The sequence below is a fragment of the Scyliorhinus torazame genome, chromosome 28 (genome assembly GCF_047496885.1).
Source record: "Scyliorhinus torazame isolate Kashiwa2021f chromosome 28, sScyTor2.1, whole genome shotgun sequence".
NCBI lineage: Eukaryota > Metazoa > Chordata > Chondrichthyes > Carcharhiniformes > Scyliorhinidae > Scyliorhinus > Scyliorhinus torazame.
Genome location: NC_092734.1, coordinates 27,000,619 through 27,019,028, shown reverse-complemented (window position 1 = coordinate 27,019,028; position 18,410 = coordinate 27,000,619). Strand labels below are relative to the sequence as shown.

The 18,410-nt window shown below is 46.3% G+C and overlaps 1 protein-coding gene across 1 annotated transcript in view; it reads left to right on the top strand.

Moving 5' to 3' along the window:
* Positions 1 to 18,410, top strand: part of wdfy4 (WDFY family member 4) — a 307,274-nt gene that overhangs the window by 26,675 nt on the left and 262,189 nt on the right. The window contains exons 9-15 of the mRNA XM_072491727.1: positions 749 to 1,201; positions 2,838 to 2,939; positions 4,626 to 4,816; positions 10,194 to 10,804; positions 13,689 to 13,779; positions 16,428 to 16,642; positions 18,044 to 18,156. Of these exons, the coding sequence (XP_072347828.1) occupies positions 749 to 1,201; positions 2,838 to 2,939; positions 4,626 to 4,816; positions 10,194 to 10,804; positions 13,689 to 13,779; positions 16,428 to 16,642; positions 18,044 to 18,156 (1,776 nt within the window). The remainder of the gene's footprint in view (positions 1 to 748; positions 1,202 to 2,837; positions 2,940 to 4,625; positions 4,817 to 10,193; positions 10,805 to 13,688; positions 13,780 to 16,427; positions 16,643 to 18,043; positions 18,157 to 18,410) is intronic.

Sequence of the window (18,410 nt, the reverse complement as noted above, 5' to 3'; positions counted from 1 at the left end):
AATGGAACTGCAGGAACTGCCACAAATCGAAGACTTTTGCTGAGGAGTAGCTGGAGCAATATCTCCACGCTGACTATTCTAGGAGTAGGCCATTCGGCCTGAGGAAGGAGCAGTGCTCTGAAAGCTAGTGATTCGAAACAAACCTGTTGGACTTTAACCTGGTGTTGTAAGACTTCCGACAATGTCAGTCTTGAGCATGCACAATGACCGCACCTCCACCTCCCTCTGGAGCAGTGAATGCCAAAGACTCACCACCCTTTGGTGTTGACACTGGAACATGCGCATTTTGCTACAAAGTCTTCTGCCCTCTGCGTTACATGGACAATTGTATTTTTCACTGGCATCCAGTGTTCTACCTCCCTCTTCCATCGCGTCACTTTGACCCCCACCCATCAAACGCACCCATCTTAGTTGTCGGTCTGCTTCTGTTTTAAATACGTCAGTTCCGTTGTGTTTTGCATCTTGCAATGGAAGCAGGAATGTCCCTGACTCTCCGGGGTGGTTGACCGAGGTAACAAGGCATGACTAGGGTTCGACATAAACCCCCGTGAAGATGCGCCCTTGATTAATTTGGTCCCATCCTTAAGGTGAGAATAGAATCCATTGAAAGTCAAAACTGGGTAGTTCCTCATTATAAGCGCACTTTGGAGAAGGGTACCCTTTTTTTTAACGTTAGGCTTTCTTATTATTGGCTTTGCGTATCTCTTTGCTCCGAATTGCTAACATCTTTTTTTGTTTCCATGCCAAGAAACGACTGTGAAAAACCTCCAGGCTTTCAAAGTCTTGCAACTCGTCTTCTTAAAAGCAAATTGCTCCTGCCTCTCATCAATCATCCTGAGCGGCATCAAAAAGATCTGGAGCTGGGACAAGGCCAACTTCTTCCTGCTGGAATGGACGCAGCAGGCGCTCTTTCAGATCAGCGAGGTGATATACCTCAAGTCTCAGGCTGTGCAGGTTCAGTACTTTCAGATGCTGCGGTGCGTTGTTCTCGACTTGGCTTATATCCCCCACGAGGTCTTTTCGAGGGTGCAGGCCATCATCCGGGAGAACCATTCCCCAGCCTGTGCCCTGTTGGCGCTCGAATGTGTGCTGGACATCGCCAAATACGACCCATTGCTCACGGTCGTGTTCAGAGAAACCAGGCTCCTTGAGTTGCTCCTGACACAACTTCAAAGATACGCCAAAATGCTGAGGAAAGCAGGTAACAGGCATTAGAACCAAATAACCATTTAGCTGTCTTTCGGAACCCATTCTTCGGAGATGGCAATTAGAAAATCGATGTGCCTGGGCATGTGGGATTGCTTGCAATAAAGTAATATTGAGCAGGAAGCAGTGCACACTTCCACAAAGTCAGATTTTCCATCCTATTCATTTTAAAAATAGGAGAGTGGAACCGGAGTTCAGTTTCCAACATTAATTTCTTTTGATTTGCTTTGAATTATTAATTGCATTGCGTTAAAAGGATTGGGTCGCTTTGACCCCACTGTGGTCCCAAGTGTTTTGCCCGTTCCAGGCATTGCAGAACTAACTTTGGCAAGTGCAGTGTTCCTGGTTGGGAATATGTGTCGGAACAGCAGAACCGTGGTCACATAGCCCTGCGCTCTGACCTGCGCTCCCTCCCACCAAGGATTCCAGTCTTGCTGAATTTATCCTTCCGATTCTTATCAGGGAAATCACCATATTTATTGGGTGGAGTTGCCAATTCTCCTGCATTGTCCAACAATTGGAGATTAATCTCCAGGCATGGGGGTGATCAACCATGGGTGAAAATATGAGGGGTGCATTCAAAAAATAATCTTAAATTTTCTTTTTAATGTTTTCATTCTTTAATGATAAAAACATCCACGGTGAGAGTCCAAAGATGTGCAGGTTAGGTGGATTGGCCATACGAAAATTGCCCCTTGGTGTCCAGCAGATTAGGTGGGGTCATGGGGATAGGGCAGGGGAGTGGGCCTTGGCAGGGTGCTCTTTCGGAGGGTCAATGCCGACTCGATGGGCCAAATGGCCTCCTTCTGCAATATAGAAATTCTTAAATGCGGCGCTGACTGTAATCCAATTGGCTTTCCCATTGGGAAAGCAGGATTAGGTGCCAGTGGCAGTTGGATGACGGCTTGGTACAACGTCAAATGATGACACCAGGAATGAGCTTGCAAACATACAAATTAGGAGCAGGCGGAGGCCGTTTGGCCCCTCGAACATGGTCCGCCATTCAATAAGATTGTAGCTGATCTGATTGTAACCTCAACCCCACGTTCCTGCCTATCCCGATAACCTTTCAACCCCTTATCCTTTCAACCCCTTGTTGATGAAGAATCTATCGAGCTCTGCCTCAAATAAATATTCAAAGACTCTGGTTCCACTGCCCTTTGAGGAAGAAAGTTCCAGAGACTCCCTATCCTCTGAGAGAAAAATCTTCTCATCTCCTTCTTAAATGAGCAACCGCTCATTTTTAAACATTGACCCCTAATTCTAGATTCTCCGACAAGAAGAAACATTCACCCTGTGTATACCTCCCAGGATCGTAAACGTTTTGATTAAGTTACCTCTTATCTTCCACAGTGAATAACCTGTCCAACCTTTCCTCATCAGACAACCCTCCCATTCCTGGTATGAGGCGAGTAAACCTTCTCTGAACTGCTTCTAATGCATCCAAAAAAGGAGACCCAGTACTGTACACAGTACTCCAAATGAGGTCTCACCAATGCCCTGCATGCAGCCAAAATTGACAACTCTATTGCTGGGATTAATCGGCACCTATGACATTTGTTAATTTTCCACAAATATCCATGGATCATGTCTGGATTTGGTCATTCCCTTCACCTTTGTATTTCCTGTAGGGAAAAATACACCCGGCAATGAGCAGCAGCATCAAAGAGAAGCCTCGTGTCTCATGTTACAAGTTGTGGCAACCTTGCTTCAAGGCTCTGTGAAGAACATTGGTGAGTTCCAAAGAGTTGATGTGATGTTGTTCGTGTTAGTGCTCCTTAATGGAATGTCAGCCCTTTCTGTAGAGTACTTTTAACAGCCGGAGCTCCCCTGACCACTCTGCCATTTTGGTTTAACATTTCCATTTCATGATCTGCTATTATCTACATTAGTTACAGAGTCATTACAACAAGAAGGGGGCAATTCAGTCATTGAGTTTATCGGAAACTTGTTCAAGTCTGGCTAACCCAGTACCCCTGAGCCGGCCAGCCTCCATTAACCCCTGCTTGGCCAAACGATCAGATTTAAAACTCTCATACTCGTTTTGTCATTTTCTTTTTTTATTCATTCAAGGGCGGCACGGTAGCACAGTGGCTAGCACAGTTGCTTCACCGTTCCAGTGTCCCAGAATCGATTCCCGACTTGGTTCACTGCCTGTGCGGAGTCTGCACGTTCTCCCCGTGTGTGCGTGGGTTTCCTCCGGGTGCTCCGCTTTCCCCCCACAGTTCAAAGATATGTAGGTTAGGTGGATTAGCCATGCTAAATTGTCCTTAGTGTCCAAAGAAAAAAGGTTAGGTGGGGTTACGGGGATAGGGTGGAGTTGTGGGGTTAGGGTGGAGGTGTGGGCTTAAGATGGGGTGCTTTTTCCAAAGGGCCGGAGCAGATTCGATGGGCCGAATGGCCTCCTTCTACACTGTAAATTCTATGATTCGATGATGGTTGGCCCAACATTTGTTGCCCGTCCCAAATTGCCCCCGAAACTGAGAGCCTGGAGTCACATGTAGGCCAGACTAGGTAAGGATGGCAGATTTCCTTCCCTAAAGGACATTGGTAAACCAGATGGGTTTTTACGACAATCGGCAATCGTTTCATGGTCATCATTAGACTTTTAACTCCAGATTTCTATTGAATTCAAATTTCACCATTTTTCTCGGTTGGATTCAAACTTCGGAGTATTACCCTGGGATCCTGGGACGATACTACTATGTTTTTGGCTTTTGCATCTTGAAGGAATGTAACCATGTAATAATCTTTTATAGACGGTCCATTCCCTCTGTACCGTCATACCTTTCAATGTAGTTTCTCATTCCATTGCAGCCAATTTGCCCCCAGGGTTAGCTAGAGAGAGTCAGGCGTACAGATAGTGTAAGTGAGAGCAGATCATAGTTTATTTCAGCAGTAAGATTAGCTGCAGATGAGTGAAGTTAAAATGTTATTAATCGACGGTGTATTCTTGAGGGGTACATGTCGAATCCAAGTTAGTAGTGTTAATAAATTTATAGCTTTGTTTAAGTTCAAGCTATTTTGTGGTCTTTGTGAACACTACGCCAACCATCCTGAAATAAGCAACGCAAAGAACACCACACATGGGACTGTGAAAGAAAAGTTACTTTTCTCTAATTGCCTCTCAGGACAAGAAGTTTGTCCTAAATTCCTGTGTACAGGTCTTTTAGGGGATTATTGTCCATAGAGGTAGAGGTTTGGATTGTATACCTTCCACAGGAGACAATGGAGTTGATCTTTTCCTGAAATAATATCCAAGCCCTCTAATGGTCTCACATCCAGCTTCTATATTTCCTCCCTCTGTCCAGCTAATCGGCCTCTGCCAGCCAGTACACCCATATCATTTGCCCTCCATTGTCTGACATTTGGCAAAGGCCGCAGTGCAAGGGTGACTGACCTTTCCCCTTTCTGTTTAGTGATTCTTCGAGAATACGGGATGACGCCCTATGTCAAGATTTTTCTTGACGACAAGTTCTACCGAAGCCATGCACTGACCATCTTGGAGCAGTTGTTCATCGTGAACGCGGAGGAGTACATACGCGTGGTAATTGGAGTTCTGTGCTCGGCAACTCAGGGAGAATTAACGCTGAAACTCGACCTTCTTCAGGTATCTCCTCATTGTTCTAACAGTCCTCTTCGCTTGGGTGAGAATGGACAGAAATAGAAAATGCTGCTTTTTTTCCCCTCTCTGCTTTAATGAATTTTCCCAGTGAGGTGGTAATAAATGCAAGCTGCAATTCTATTTAATGTCACAGTACAAACTGTATTTGAGTGTCAACCCTTTACGTATTTAGGCTTAGAATTATTAATTTTTTAACGTGAGTCAACAGGTCATCCAGTTATAGGAAGATGAGATCTGTAGCATAGGATTCTTTGAGTTTTGTCCCATTGCTGTGCTCTATTGATCCCATTGCTATGCTATGCTTCACAGCGCCAGAGTCCCAGGTTTGATTCCCCGCTGAGTCACTGTCTGTGCGGAGTCTGCACGTTCTCCCCGTGTCTGCATGGGTTTCCTCCGGGTGCTCCGGGTTCCTCCCACTGTCCAAAGACAGTGGTTAGGTGGATTGGCCATGCTAAATTGCCCCTTAATGACCAAAGATGTGCAGGTTAGGTGGATTGGCCATGATAAATTGCCCTTAGTGACCAAAAGAAAAGGTTAGGTGGAGTTATTGGGTTATGGGGATAGGGTGGAAGTGAGGGCTTAAGTGGGTCGGTGCAGACTTGATGGGCCAAATGGCCTCCTTCTGCACTGTATGTTCGATATCGATCCCGTTGCTGTGCTATATCGATCCCATTGCTTTGCTATATCGATCCCGTTGCTGTGCCGTTGCTGTGCTATATCGAACCCATTGCTTTGCTATATCGATCCCGTTGCTGTGCTGTTGCTGTGCTTTATCGATCCCATTGCTATGCTATATTGATCCCGTTGCTATGCTATATCAATCCCGTTGCTATGCCATATCGATCCCGTTGCTGTGCCGTTGCAATGCCATATCGATCCCGTTGCTGTGCTATATCGAGGAGGCAAATTTATCCTGCCTCAGGGCAGAATTTAATGCCCTCCTGCCAGGTGAATTTGGAGGCGCGGGATCAGATGGGAGGGGGCCAGGTGGGATCCGCTGCCTCTCCACCACAGCTGCGTTCATGTTCGGGACAGAGAACTGCGTTGATGGAATTCGTTCCCTGATAACAGTTGAGACTCTTAAGCAGAGAAGTGATTTTGGTATTTTGGCATTTGCCACGGGGGGATTGCTTGAAAGGCGAAATCGTGTCAGGTTTGTGTGCAGACCCGCAGTTTGGGGAGGGTGTGAGGGTAAGTGGCGGTCGAGTACCTTTGTCAGCAGCCACTTATTGCTTGATCAAGGGACTTGGGCACCAAGAGAAGACACCGAGAGCTCCTGCTTCTTCTTCCAACCACCCTCGTCCCTCCCCCCTCGCCGACCCCTCCCCCCCACTATTCCGCCCTCAGCAACCTGTGGCCTGGCTCCTTCGTTGATTTCAGGCCTCTGGTTCGTGCATCGTTGGCAGCTGCCACTTTGCCCAGTGGTGCCACCTGAAGTGGGGTGCTGCTGGCCTCTGATTGGTCAGCAGCTCTCGGGGATTGGTGGTGGGGGGGGGGGGGTGGGGGGGAGCATGGGTGGTTGGTGCCAGGTTTCCACCCCTAGGGTCCTAGATCCTGTGGAAAGGGTAATCACTGGTCACTGCCTGACCAGCCCTTGTTACTGTAATAATAATAGTCGCTTATTGTCACGCGTAGGCTTCAAATGAAGTTACTATGAAAAGCCATAGTCGCCACATTCTGGCGCCTGTTCGGGGAGGCCTGTACGGGAATTGAATCCGCGCTGCTGGTCTTGCTCTGCCTTACAAGCCAGCTGTTTAGCCCACTGTGCTAAACCAGCCCCGAAAAGGCCTCCCTCAAAGGAGGTGACACAGGTATCTCAGCACCTGCCAAGACCCCCTCCTCCCACCTGGATACAATTCTGCCTTCGGTGTGGGATAGCCAGAGAATCAGTGGGAACATTGATCCAAACCCAATATTACTTGTTGATCAAAAGGAGCTTAAAATGAGTTTCAGTCTCAGAGAACAATGCACCCAATCCCATCAGATTTGATTGGTGAGTTTGGTTAAAATTGCTCCGATTGGGCAGGGTGTAAAATCAAGATTCCAAATGATCCTCCATCTCTCCCATTGGCAGCTGCCCTCCGCCTCCCCCAGGCCATCTTGCTCCCCCCCTTCTTTCCTCTCTCTGGCTGCCCCTCGTCCCAGTCACAGCAGGAAGGCTGGCGAAGAGAATGGTGGGGTAGTGAGGTGGCGAGCAGTATTGTAATGAAATGTATAAGCTGAGGAGAGTAAAGGGTTAACAAGATGATGTTCATGTATCCCAACACTAGATGGCATCACTGAGTAGTCTTATAAAAGGCTGCATCTCTCAGCATTCTGGGGGAAGCTGATGGAGAAAGGATAGTGTGAGGTTGAGTTAGAGTGTTGATTGTATTAGAGACAAAATAGATTACTGTAACACAGATTCAATACTATTATTTTGTTAACTATTACTCAGTAGAGTGTGCGAACAATTTTAAATAGTGTAAGAATAAACTAGCGTTGTTTTAAATACATAGCTTAATGTTCTTTGTAAGCACTACAACTTTTGGCTATCTTGGAGAAAAATACAAGGAACATTACAGGGCTGAGTGGGAAGTGGTTAGGTTTTGAGAAGAATCTCAAAGTGGGAAAGCGAGGTGGAGACGTGTCGGGAAGGAATTTCAGAGCACGGAGTCTAAAGCAACTGAAGGTATGCCCGCCAATGATGAAATGCCCAAGAGGTACGAATGAGAGGCGGCAGACATCTTGGAGGAGATTACAGGAATAGGGAGGGGGGAAAAGGGATGGAAGGATCTGAAAACAAGGATGAGAATTTTAAATTCAAGAAGTTGTTGGGCCGGGAACTGGCGCGGGTGAGCGAGCACAGGGGCGATAGGAGAATGGGACTTGTTAAGTCACGGGCAGCAGAGTTTGGATGACCTCCAATGGATGGGAGCTGTATGGTGGGGGAACAGTTAGGAGTGAGTTGGAATTGTCAAGTCTAGAGATAGTGAAGGTATGAATGAGGGTTTCAGCAGTCGATAAGCTCAGACAAGCGATGTTATGGGGATGGCAACAGCCAGGTCCCGAGATGGTGAAAGGCGCCATATAAATGCAGATTTTCCTTTACCCAAACATGAAGATATTTCAAAGAATGTTACAGTGAAAAGCCTGTCATAAATTGATAATTCTCACCCCACACAAAAGTTTGTATTTTCAGTGCAAGTAAATAAACAGCATAATTTTATACATATAAAATATATATTTATATGATTAAGCTGATTTATTAGCCTAAATCTAGTGAGTGCATCTAATTTTGACAAATTGTGAAGCAGTCACAATATATAATAAGAGACTGAATTTATTATCTTTTCCCCTCAGGATCCTTATTGTGTTACACACAAACTCAGATTGATTTGCTAATATATATTTAGCTACTAACCCAAAATAAATATCATTATACCTCCACACGCTGAGGTTGAGACACTGGAAATTGTACGCTGTATCAAATTACAGAATGGGAGGCAAATTTGCTTATGTGTAACTCAGTTTGCATTTTACATATTGAGGCTGGAGGAATATTAAGTCACCGAGGATTAAAGTGTAACTATATTAAAGGCTATATCAATAAGGTTCTCTATGGCCTTTGCTGAAAGGTGTCAAAACCATTTGCTTTATTCCTATTGGGTTCTATTGAATTCATCTTCTCTTCTTAACCTGCGATTCTTGGAAGTATTTGAATGACAATCATGTGTTTTGTCCGTTGTTTATCTGTTACATTTTCTTTTTAATTTTGATTCCAGTCTCAAGTGCACATCAGCTGACAATTGGCGCTTGCACTGTTGAATCCGTTTGGCCACTAGTAAACTCAGATAAACTGTAACGTGCAAGTTTACTGCTCGTGTACCTAAGTTAGACGTAACAAGTTTGAAAGGTTCCCGGAATCTAAACTAAATGGCCAACTAAATCATGGCCATGATTTTTTTTTTCCAATTAAGGGGCAATTTAGCGTGGCCAATCCTCCTGTCCTGCATATGTTTGGGTTGTGGGAGTGATACCCTTGCAGACACGGGGGGAGGGGGGGGGGGATGTGCAAACTCCACACGGACAGTGACCCAGGGCCGGGATTCAAATTCAGGTCCTCAGCGCCACAGTCCCAGTGCTATCCACTGCGCCATATGCCGCCCTTTCTTCATTCTTTCTTCACTCAATTCTACTTGCAGTTGTACGATGATGCACTGGTCTGTTTTGTTTAAGTTTCTTGTGTGCGGAAGTTTGAGTTGTCCCTTGCCCTTATTTATGGTGGCTTAATCAAATTCCCAAATCTATTTGAATCGACAGCAGTGCCGATCGATACGAACATTAATTGGAAGGACTAGAGGGCTCTTAATGCCAAGAGGATATCTAATCGAGATGTACAAAATCATCAGGGATTTGGTTGCAGTAGATAAGGAAAACATGTTTCTATCAGCGGGCAGCTTTGTGACCATAGGACACTGATTTAAGAGAGTTAGCCAATGAACCAGAGAGGACGTTAGGAGACATAGTTTTAGGCAATGAGTTGGCATGATCTAGAATGAAAGGGTGGTGAAACCAGACTCAGTAATCACTTTCAAACAGGAGGGGAATGAGGTGGCACGGTGGCATAGTGGTTAGCACTGTTGCCTCACAGCGCCAAGGACCTGGGTTCAATGCGGCCTTGGGTGACTGTCTGTGGGGAGTTTGCACATTCCCCCCGTATTGCGTAGATTTCCTCCGGGTGCTCAGGTTTCCTCCCACAGTCCAAAGATGTGCAGGTTAGGTGGATTGTCCATGATACAATTGCCCCATAGTGCCCAAGTGGGGTTAGGGAGATAAGTTCCAGGAGTGGGCCGAGGTAGGGTGCTCTTTCAGAGGGTCGGTACAGACTCGATGGGCCGTTATGGCCTCCTTCTGCGTTTTTGGGGTTCTATGGATCTATGGAGACTATTTGGATAGTAGCTCTCTCAGAAAGCCAATGCGACTTAAATAGCCGCCGTCTCAATTTTACGATTCTCTGATCAATTTAAACTTCAGGTGCAATTTTCCACCTCGTTGCTCCCAGCCTCATTGCCATTGAGCCTGATGAACACTGGATAGGCCAAAAACGGGATTCACTCCGGGCGCCAAACACCCCATCGAACTCGCCCGAAATGACACCGAGTCATTTTCTTGGGTGAATCGCGGTCTACATTGTAGGCACCTCATCCATCCACAGAGGTCTTTGGGTGTTCCTGAATGAAATTATTATTGCTTTCACAGTGCATTGTTGGCCAATGATAGTTTCTTAGCATCATAGGTGTTTTCTGAGTGAGCAATGCTGCTGGATAATGGAATGTGCAGTTTAACACTCTAACCTGTTGTATCTCCCCTTACACTGCAGTCCCTTCTAAATGTCCTGGGGGTGCCAAAAGCCCGCACTGCATTCCGGACTGCTGGAGGTTTCAACGCTCTGCAGTCGGTGTTGGCTGACATGGAAGGAGCCTTGTGCGAGCCGCCTTCGGGCAATTGGGATGCGGTGGACCAGAATGACATCTGGGACCTTATCCAATCAACACTCTGCACTCTTGCCGTGGCCATGCACTCTGACCCCGTCAACAGTCACTTCTTCAGGACTCAGGGCCAGTTTCACAAAGTGGCGGAAGACCTCAGACTTTTTGGTTGTTTCAGCGGCAAAGGAGGAAGATTAAAAGACTCATTGGACATCGGTGCCAGCAGGACGTTTGAGGAGTTTCTGACTTCTGCCCACAATTCAAAGGAGGACGTTCCACCACCTTTAAGGAAATGCGTCAAGCTCTTTGATTTCCTGGACCAGATGGCCAAGGACACATTGTCATCTCCCCGTTCCACTCAACACGTCAGCGATCTCCCTCCAAATCGCGATGAGGCGTGCAATGAAAGCGAAGCGCCGGAGGTGACTGCGACCGATCATGATGCACCCAACAACACAGACAAACCTTGGAAGAAGCCGATTAATGCTGAACCTGAAGGCAGGTGAGGGTACTACTCAAGCCCCATAAGCCATGTTTCGGCCACGGGAGACAGGGAGGATCCTGAAGATTGTTAAATCACTTCAAAATCATTAACAAAAGTGTAGAACTCTGCAGGTTTGTACAAAGCAAATTGCGGCCTGCATTAAACCTTATTGAGCATCAGAGCTGTTGAGGGCCGGTTTAGCTCAGTGGGCTAAATAGCTGGTTCGTGATGCAGAGCGAGGCTAACAACACGGGTTAGTCATGAAGGCCCCGTCTTCTCCTGCTTGCCCCTCGCCTGAGGTGTGGTGATCCTCAGGTTAAATCACCACCAGTCAGCTCCCCACCTCCAGGGGGATTACAGCGACTTTACTTTACTATTAAAATAATTCCTTCCAGTAATGCTGCATAGTCGAGTTCAGGTATTCTAATTAGTGTATTTGCCAAACTGCAACTTTGTATCAACTCAGCGAATCATAGAATCCCTACAGTGCAGCGGGAGGCTATTCGGCCCATCGAGTCTGCACCAATCCATGTCCCACCCTACCCCTGCAACCTAACCTTCATATCACTGGGCACTAAGGGGCAATTTAGCACGGCCAATTCAACTACTCCGTACATATTTGGACAATGGGAGGAAACCAGAGCACCCAGAGGAAACCCACGCAGACACTGACAGGAAGTACAAGCTCCACACACACCCAAGGCCGGAATTGAACCTGGGTCCCTGACGTTGTGAGGCAGCAGTGCTAGCCACTGTGCCACTGTGCCACCCCCAGTGATGTGATAGACGTATCTGGTGGATGATTCTGCTTTAATCCTCGATCAGTAACTTTTTCACCTATTCTTCCTCCCTTTTATGTACCTTGTGTGTGAGGGCAGCACGGTGGCACAGTGGTTAGCACTGCTGCCTATGACGCTGAGGACTCGGGTTCGATCCCATGCTCTGGGTCACTGTCCATGTGGAGGTTGCACATTCTCCCCGTGTCTGCGTGGGTTTCAGCCCCACAACCCAAAAAGATGTGCCCGGTAGGTGGATTGGCCACGCTTAAATTTCCTCTTAATTGGAAAATAAATAATTGGGTACTCTAAATTTTTTTTTTAAGTTCCTTGTATGTAACATGGAATGGTGCCAGAACCAGTGCTCGGCACATTAATAACCATTCCGCGTGAGAAGTGTCTTTCGATTTGGTGGTTTATGAGTCTGATTTTTCAAAAGGCAATTCTAATTAGCCCGGACTGGAGTGATCTCATTCGAGATTGATGCTCCAGCACTTTTCAATCACACCCCTGTTCTTTTGTAATAAATTCTGAGCTTCATAAAATGAAATATACCACTGCATAAAGTCCCTCGTGCTGGGGAATATATCTGTGTTATGGCTGCAGAAAGTACTGACTCCATTTCTTAATTTAATAAGACTGCAGTACATCCCTGTAAGAAATTGTCGAGACTCATCGCTGAGGATTTATCCTTAGCGATGAGGGGCAAGCTGAAGTGAAGTTCTGATTCAATTTGAAATCAGCCATTCGGATGAAGTTGGGAAGGCCAGAATCACCTAACTTTGGACCGTCGAACTGGATATTTCTGACTTGTCGGAAATGTCATGCATCCTAAAACGAAGGATTCATCAAGACTAATGTCTCAGATTCCTTGTTGCTTCTCCAAAGACTAAGATCATTTGTTAGGTTATGTATCTGAAAGCCTGAATGATTGCGAAAGATTCGATTGCACAAAAAAGCTAAAATCCTCATTTGTAGATTAAGAAGGTCAGGATGGTTATATCTGGGCTGGTTGGCGTTCGATCAAACAATTTAATCCCTCAACCAACAGCACCAATGCAGATTTTCTGGGCATTTTGTTGTTTGTGGGCCCTCAGCTGTGAGCAAATTGACCCGCTATGATTCCGAAATTACAACAGTGACAAAAGTTCAAAAGTACTTAACAGTCAGTAAAGTCTTTTGGGAACTTCAGAGGCCATGATGGAAGGCGGTAGATGAGATATTCCACGTTAGGTATCAGTTCAAGTAAGATTGAAAACCTTCCTTTCATTTTGAAGGTTTTTTTTCTTTGCTGGAGATTTTTTGTCAGAGAATCATATGTCGGTGGTGGCGATCCCGTTGGAAATCAAGAGTGTTTTCTGGGAGAAACCAGGAATGAATGATATTGATTCTAATTGTAGATGGATGTACTGCGTTTCCTTTGGAAGATGAGAAGGTTCACGGCACAGGTTGGATTGAAAGGTGTAAGTGCGATGGCTTAGTTTAGACCTATACTGACTCTCATGGAATCATAGAATCCCTATAGTGCAGAAGGAGGCCATTTGGTCCATCGAGTCTGTGCCGACCCTCCAAAAGAGCACTCCACCTAGGCCCAAATCTCCACCCTATCCCCATAACCCCTACTAATCTTTTGGACGCTAAGGAGCAATTTAACAGGGCCAATCCGCTTAACCTGCGCATCCACCTAACCTGATTGTGAGAGGAAACAGGAGCACCCGGAGGAAACCCACCCAGACTCGGGGGGAATGTGCAAACTCCGCACACGCACAGTTACCCGTGGTTGGAATCGAACCCGGATCCTTGGCGCTGTGAGGCAGCAGTGCTGTGTATGTGCCTTATTCGGTAACCTGCCATTCGAGATTAAATGCACACCCAAAACTGTTCTATTACAGTTCTGCAAAGAACGTTGTTATGATTGGAGGGATAGATTTAGTGAGGTTTCGTGCTTGCTTTGGAGCAAGTTAGTGGGAGCACACATCAGGGATTCAGACGGTGCAAGTTGATTTTCTGGTCGCCTCGGTGTTTGATTCACTGGTCTCCTGACCCACTGAAAACCATTATCCTGTATTATCTACAATACACACTAATGACATGGATTCACCGCTTTGCATTTTGTCTTTATGAAGGTTTGCTCCAGATCCTGTCCTTGTCCATCCAGGTGCCATTTGCGTCATGATGGACCTACTGCCAAATCTAACCTGTGAAGGAGCCCCTCAGGTATCTATCAGTCTTCCATTGCGAGGTATATAATCATCATTGAGAGTGAAATGTTTTTTCTCAGTACAACTTTTCAGAATAATCACAGAATTTCTACAGAGCAGAAGGAGGCCATTCGGCCCATCGAGCCAGCACCGACCCCCTGAATGAGCACCCTACCTAGGACAACTCCCCCATCCTATCCCCACAACCCCGCCGAACCTTTTGGACACTAAGGTGCAATTTAGCATGGCCAATCCACCTAACCTGCACATCTTTGGACTGTGGGAGGAAACCGTAGCACCCGGAGGAAACCCACGCAGACACGGGGAGAACGTGCAGACTCCGCACAGACAGTCACCCAAAGCCAGAATTGAACCCGGGTCTCTAGCGCTGTGAGGCAGCAGTACTTGCTTTCATTCACAACTCTTGTGAGATAGCTGTACCGGGTTTTGTGTTGCAACTGCCATATTTACCAAAGGACAACGCACCTCGCAAAGGACACATTGACTTCGGCAGATGCAGAGTAGATGCACCAAAATGATACCATAGCTTTATAAGATTAATTGATTTGGCCAGGTTACATAACCCTCAGGGCAGCAGGGTGGTGCAGTGGTAACACTGCTGCCTCACGATGCCGTAGACCCTGGTTCGATCCTGACCCTGGTTACTGTCCGTGTAGAGTTTGCACATTTTCCCCGTGTCTGAGTGGGTCTCACCCCTACAACCCAAAGATGTGTAGGGTGTTGTGTTATGCTTCTGCAAAGAGCATAAGCTGCTTCCTTGATGTATACTCTGACAAAGGAAGGTTCAGACTTGGGGATAGGTTTAACACATTTATTGAACAGTTAACAATTCTCCTACTTGAGTTCGACTCTCCTGCTAACCTTGCTATAGTAACTCAATCTAACTAACCAGTCTGCTCTAAACCATGCGGTGGGTGTGATGCTTCCTGATCTGCCCCTGTCTCTCTGAGTGTCGCCTATGGAAAAGAGAAAGAGCATGTACGCCCTGTCTATTTCTCTGGGTTGCCCCCTTGTGGTAGTGTCACCTCTGGGTGTCTTGACTGCCCATTGGTCGTGTCCTATCTCACTGACCTATTGGTTGAATGTCTGTGTGTCATGATGTCTCTGGTGCTCCCTCTAGTGTTTACTCAGTCGCAGTGTACCTACATTAACCCCTTGTGTATTTACAGTGATGCATATCACCACATAGGGTTGGTGGATTGGCCACGCTAAATTGCCCCTTAATTGGGAAAAAAGAATTGGGTATGCTAAAGGGTCAAAAAAAGGTTACATAACCTTGATTTGTGTCATCTTGAGTAAGGAAGGATGAAGGCTGATCGAATTGATGTGTGGAATGTCATAAGGGGGTTTAATAGGGTAGATGCAGAAAAGCTATTTCCTCTCACAAGGGAATCCAGAATTAGAGACCAAAATCCAGGAATTAGAGCTAGGATAATCAGGAGTCAAATCAGGAAACCTTTTTCCACACGCAGAATACTAGAAACCTAGATTCTCTCTGTCAGAAGACTGTGATTATGGGACCAGTGAAGATTTAAAGACTGGAGATTGACAGATTTTTATTTAGTCAGGGGAAAAGGAATAAAGGCGAGTAACTGGTGTTGAAGTACAGATCAGCAATAGTCTAGTAGGATATGGTGTGAGGGCGGCTTGGTGCACAGTGGTTAGCACTGCCGCCCCACAGCGCCAGTGATCCAGGTTCAATTCTGACCTCGGGTGACTGCCTGTGTGGAATTTGCACGTTCTCCCCGTGTCTGTGTAGGTTTCCTCTGGTTTCCTCCCAGAGCCCAAAGGTGTGCAGTTTAGGTGGATTGGCCATGCTAAATTGCCCCTTAGTGCCCAAAAAGGGTAGGTGGGGTTACGGGGATAGGGCGTGGGCCTGGATATGCTGTTCCTTCTGAGGGTCGGTGCAGAATCAATGGGCTGGATGGCCTCCTTCTGCAGTGGAGGGATTCTGTGATTCTAAGGTCAACATGAACACATAGAGCTACTGTATGCAGCTCCCAATTTTCTTGACATCATTGTGCAAGATACACCTGCTCTCATTGAACATTTAAATAAAATTGCATTTGTGCAGTTAATTTTTTTTAAATTTTTTTACGATTAGTTTTAGGTTTGAATGTTAATTTAAATGTGGCGTTTAAAAAAAAAGCTCATCCATCATAGAGTAAAGCCCAATAGGATGTATGGTGCCCCAGGGAAGGCAGCGGTGCAGTGGTATTGTCACTGAACTAGTAAACCAGAGACCTCGGGTAATTCACTGGGGTCCCGGGTTCGAATCCCGCCAGGGCAGATGGCGAACTTTGAATTCAATAAAAACCTGGAATTAAAAATGACGCCATTGCCGATTGTCGCAAAGACCCATCTGGTTCACTAATTAATGTCCTTCCCGGTGGGAAATCTGCCATCCTCAACCGGCCTGGCCTACATGCAACTCCAGATCCACAGCAGTGTGGTTGATTCTTAACTACCCCACTCCGAAATGGCTCAGCGAGCCACTCAGTTCAAGGGCAATTAAGAATGGGCAACAAATGCTGACCCAGCCCAGCGACGCCCACGTGCCAAGAACGAAGAGGAAAAAAAAAAGAGTCACCTTTGTACATGTCTATATGAGGAAAATGCAACTTCACCATTTGTCCCCTCCAGCAATCCTTGGAGCTGCAATATGCAGTGGCCGATTATATTCTGTCGCTGGTCAAATCGGAAAGGAATCGGCAGGCCATGTGTGGCTCTGGACTTTTGACCATCCTAGTGAGTCGCTGCAAGGAAGCAATGGCTGATATCGGGGATCCGTTACACTTACCCCTCATCCGGACTTTCGAGAAACTGGCTTGCCAAGCAATTGATCCACCAATCCTGAGGTATTGTCCGTTCCCTTGTTACACTCGCTCTCACTCGGATACCGTTAGCAAAGTGCTTTTTCCAAACCGTTTCGTGCCTTCTACTGTCCAGGGTCGAAGACCACGGGTGAGGCACGAACAATGGAAAAGTCCATTGACCTCGGGCGGGATTTTCCGGTCGCCGGGCGGGTGCGGCTGGAGAATGCCGCCCCAGGAAATTCTTCTCTACACATCTCCACCACTCTAACTCCTTTTCCTTCCTTAGGAGTCTCCTTAAAACATATCTCTCTTTCACCAAGTTATTGGTCACCTTTTCTAATATTTCCATGTGAGCCTTGGTGTTAAATTGTGTTCTCTAAGTTAATCACCTTGGGATGATTTACGATGTTACAGGGATTATACAAACGTACATTGTTATTATTGAAGTTACATTATCGCTCTTTTTGAAACCTGCTACTTATGTCAGTTTCTTAATGAAATGGCTGATGTGTTAGGCAGGTTGGTTCGATGTGGACTGCACTCGATGTAGGGAAGCTAGAAACAGACGTCTAACACTTTAGAAGATCCAACACTGTTTTATTGAACGATAGAACTGATATACATATTCAGCTGTGGGTCGATACTATACTGAACTGACTGGGGGCCTTGTAGTAGCCTAACCAGACTTACTAGCTACCGCATGGTGTTTGCACTGGCTAGCTCGTGGATTCTGACTGTCTCAGTGGCTGGGTCCCAAGAGCACGGGAAACCTAGTGCCCTCTGGCTTTATAGTGGTAGTGTCCTGTCTGGTGATTGGCTGCACTGTGTTGTGTGCTTACTGGTCATCCTGTGTGTCAATCACTGCCTGTCTGCATCTCATTATATACATGAGTGGATATTATGACAATGGCAATTTTATTGGGGCAGTGTGCTGGGAAGGCAGAGAGGTGGCGTAAATATTAATGTCAGAGATAAATTTTACAGTTGAGTGTAAGAATCGTGTGCTTTTTTGATACAGTGCTGGTTTCCTTGTCAATCCCAATCCAGCTCCACCAATGCAAAAAATTCTTTGAAATTATCACCATCCTGGGGGTTACCATTGGCCAGAATCTGAACTGGACCAGTCAAATAAGAGCAGGTCAGAGATTGGGAATTCTGCGGTGAGCAACTCACCCCCTGACTCCCCAGACCCTGTCCACCATCTACAGAACCGGTCTCCAAAAAAAGGTTCAGCCTCAGTGACACAGATGTTAATGTAGCGATTTGCTTGCATTTTACACTTTACAACAGCTGGATCAACAGATGAGGATGAGCAACTTGCAGCGCTGTTGGGCAAGCTGTGGGGTTAATTGAATACCAAAGAGCTGGCAGGCAAATGACAGCCTGAATGGCCTCCTTTTGTGCCGCATCCATGTTTCCTGTCTTCTGATTTACAATTCACAGACAGTTCCTGCGGCTTGGCGACCCACTCAATTGTACAGCTGGAAAGACCCGAGTTTGTGGCTCATCTGGTAAACATCAAATCGACCTTTCCTGCCATCCGATTGGCTCCGACGGTAAGCACATGACAAGAGGATGGCGATGGCAGGAGCCAGGACCATCGCAAGGTTATGGGGAACGGTCGCTCCTTCTGAATGGGCAGCAGAGCAGAACTCTGCAAGCCTGTTTGTTCAGTTACCTTCTTTGTTATTTACGCCCAAAATCTGACTAAATCCAGTAGGTTGACAAAAAAATGTTACACCTGAGAATAAACACATTTCAGCTGAACAAAGGTTGTCCAGTTCAGTTTTCTTAAAAAGTAGGATACGTC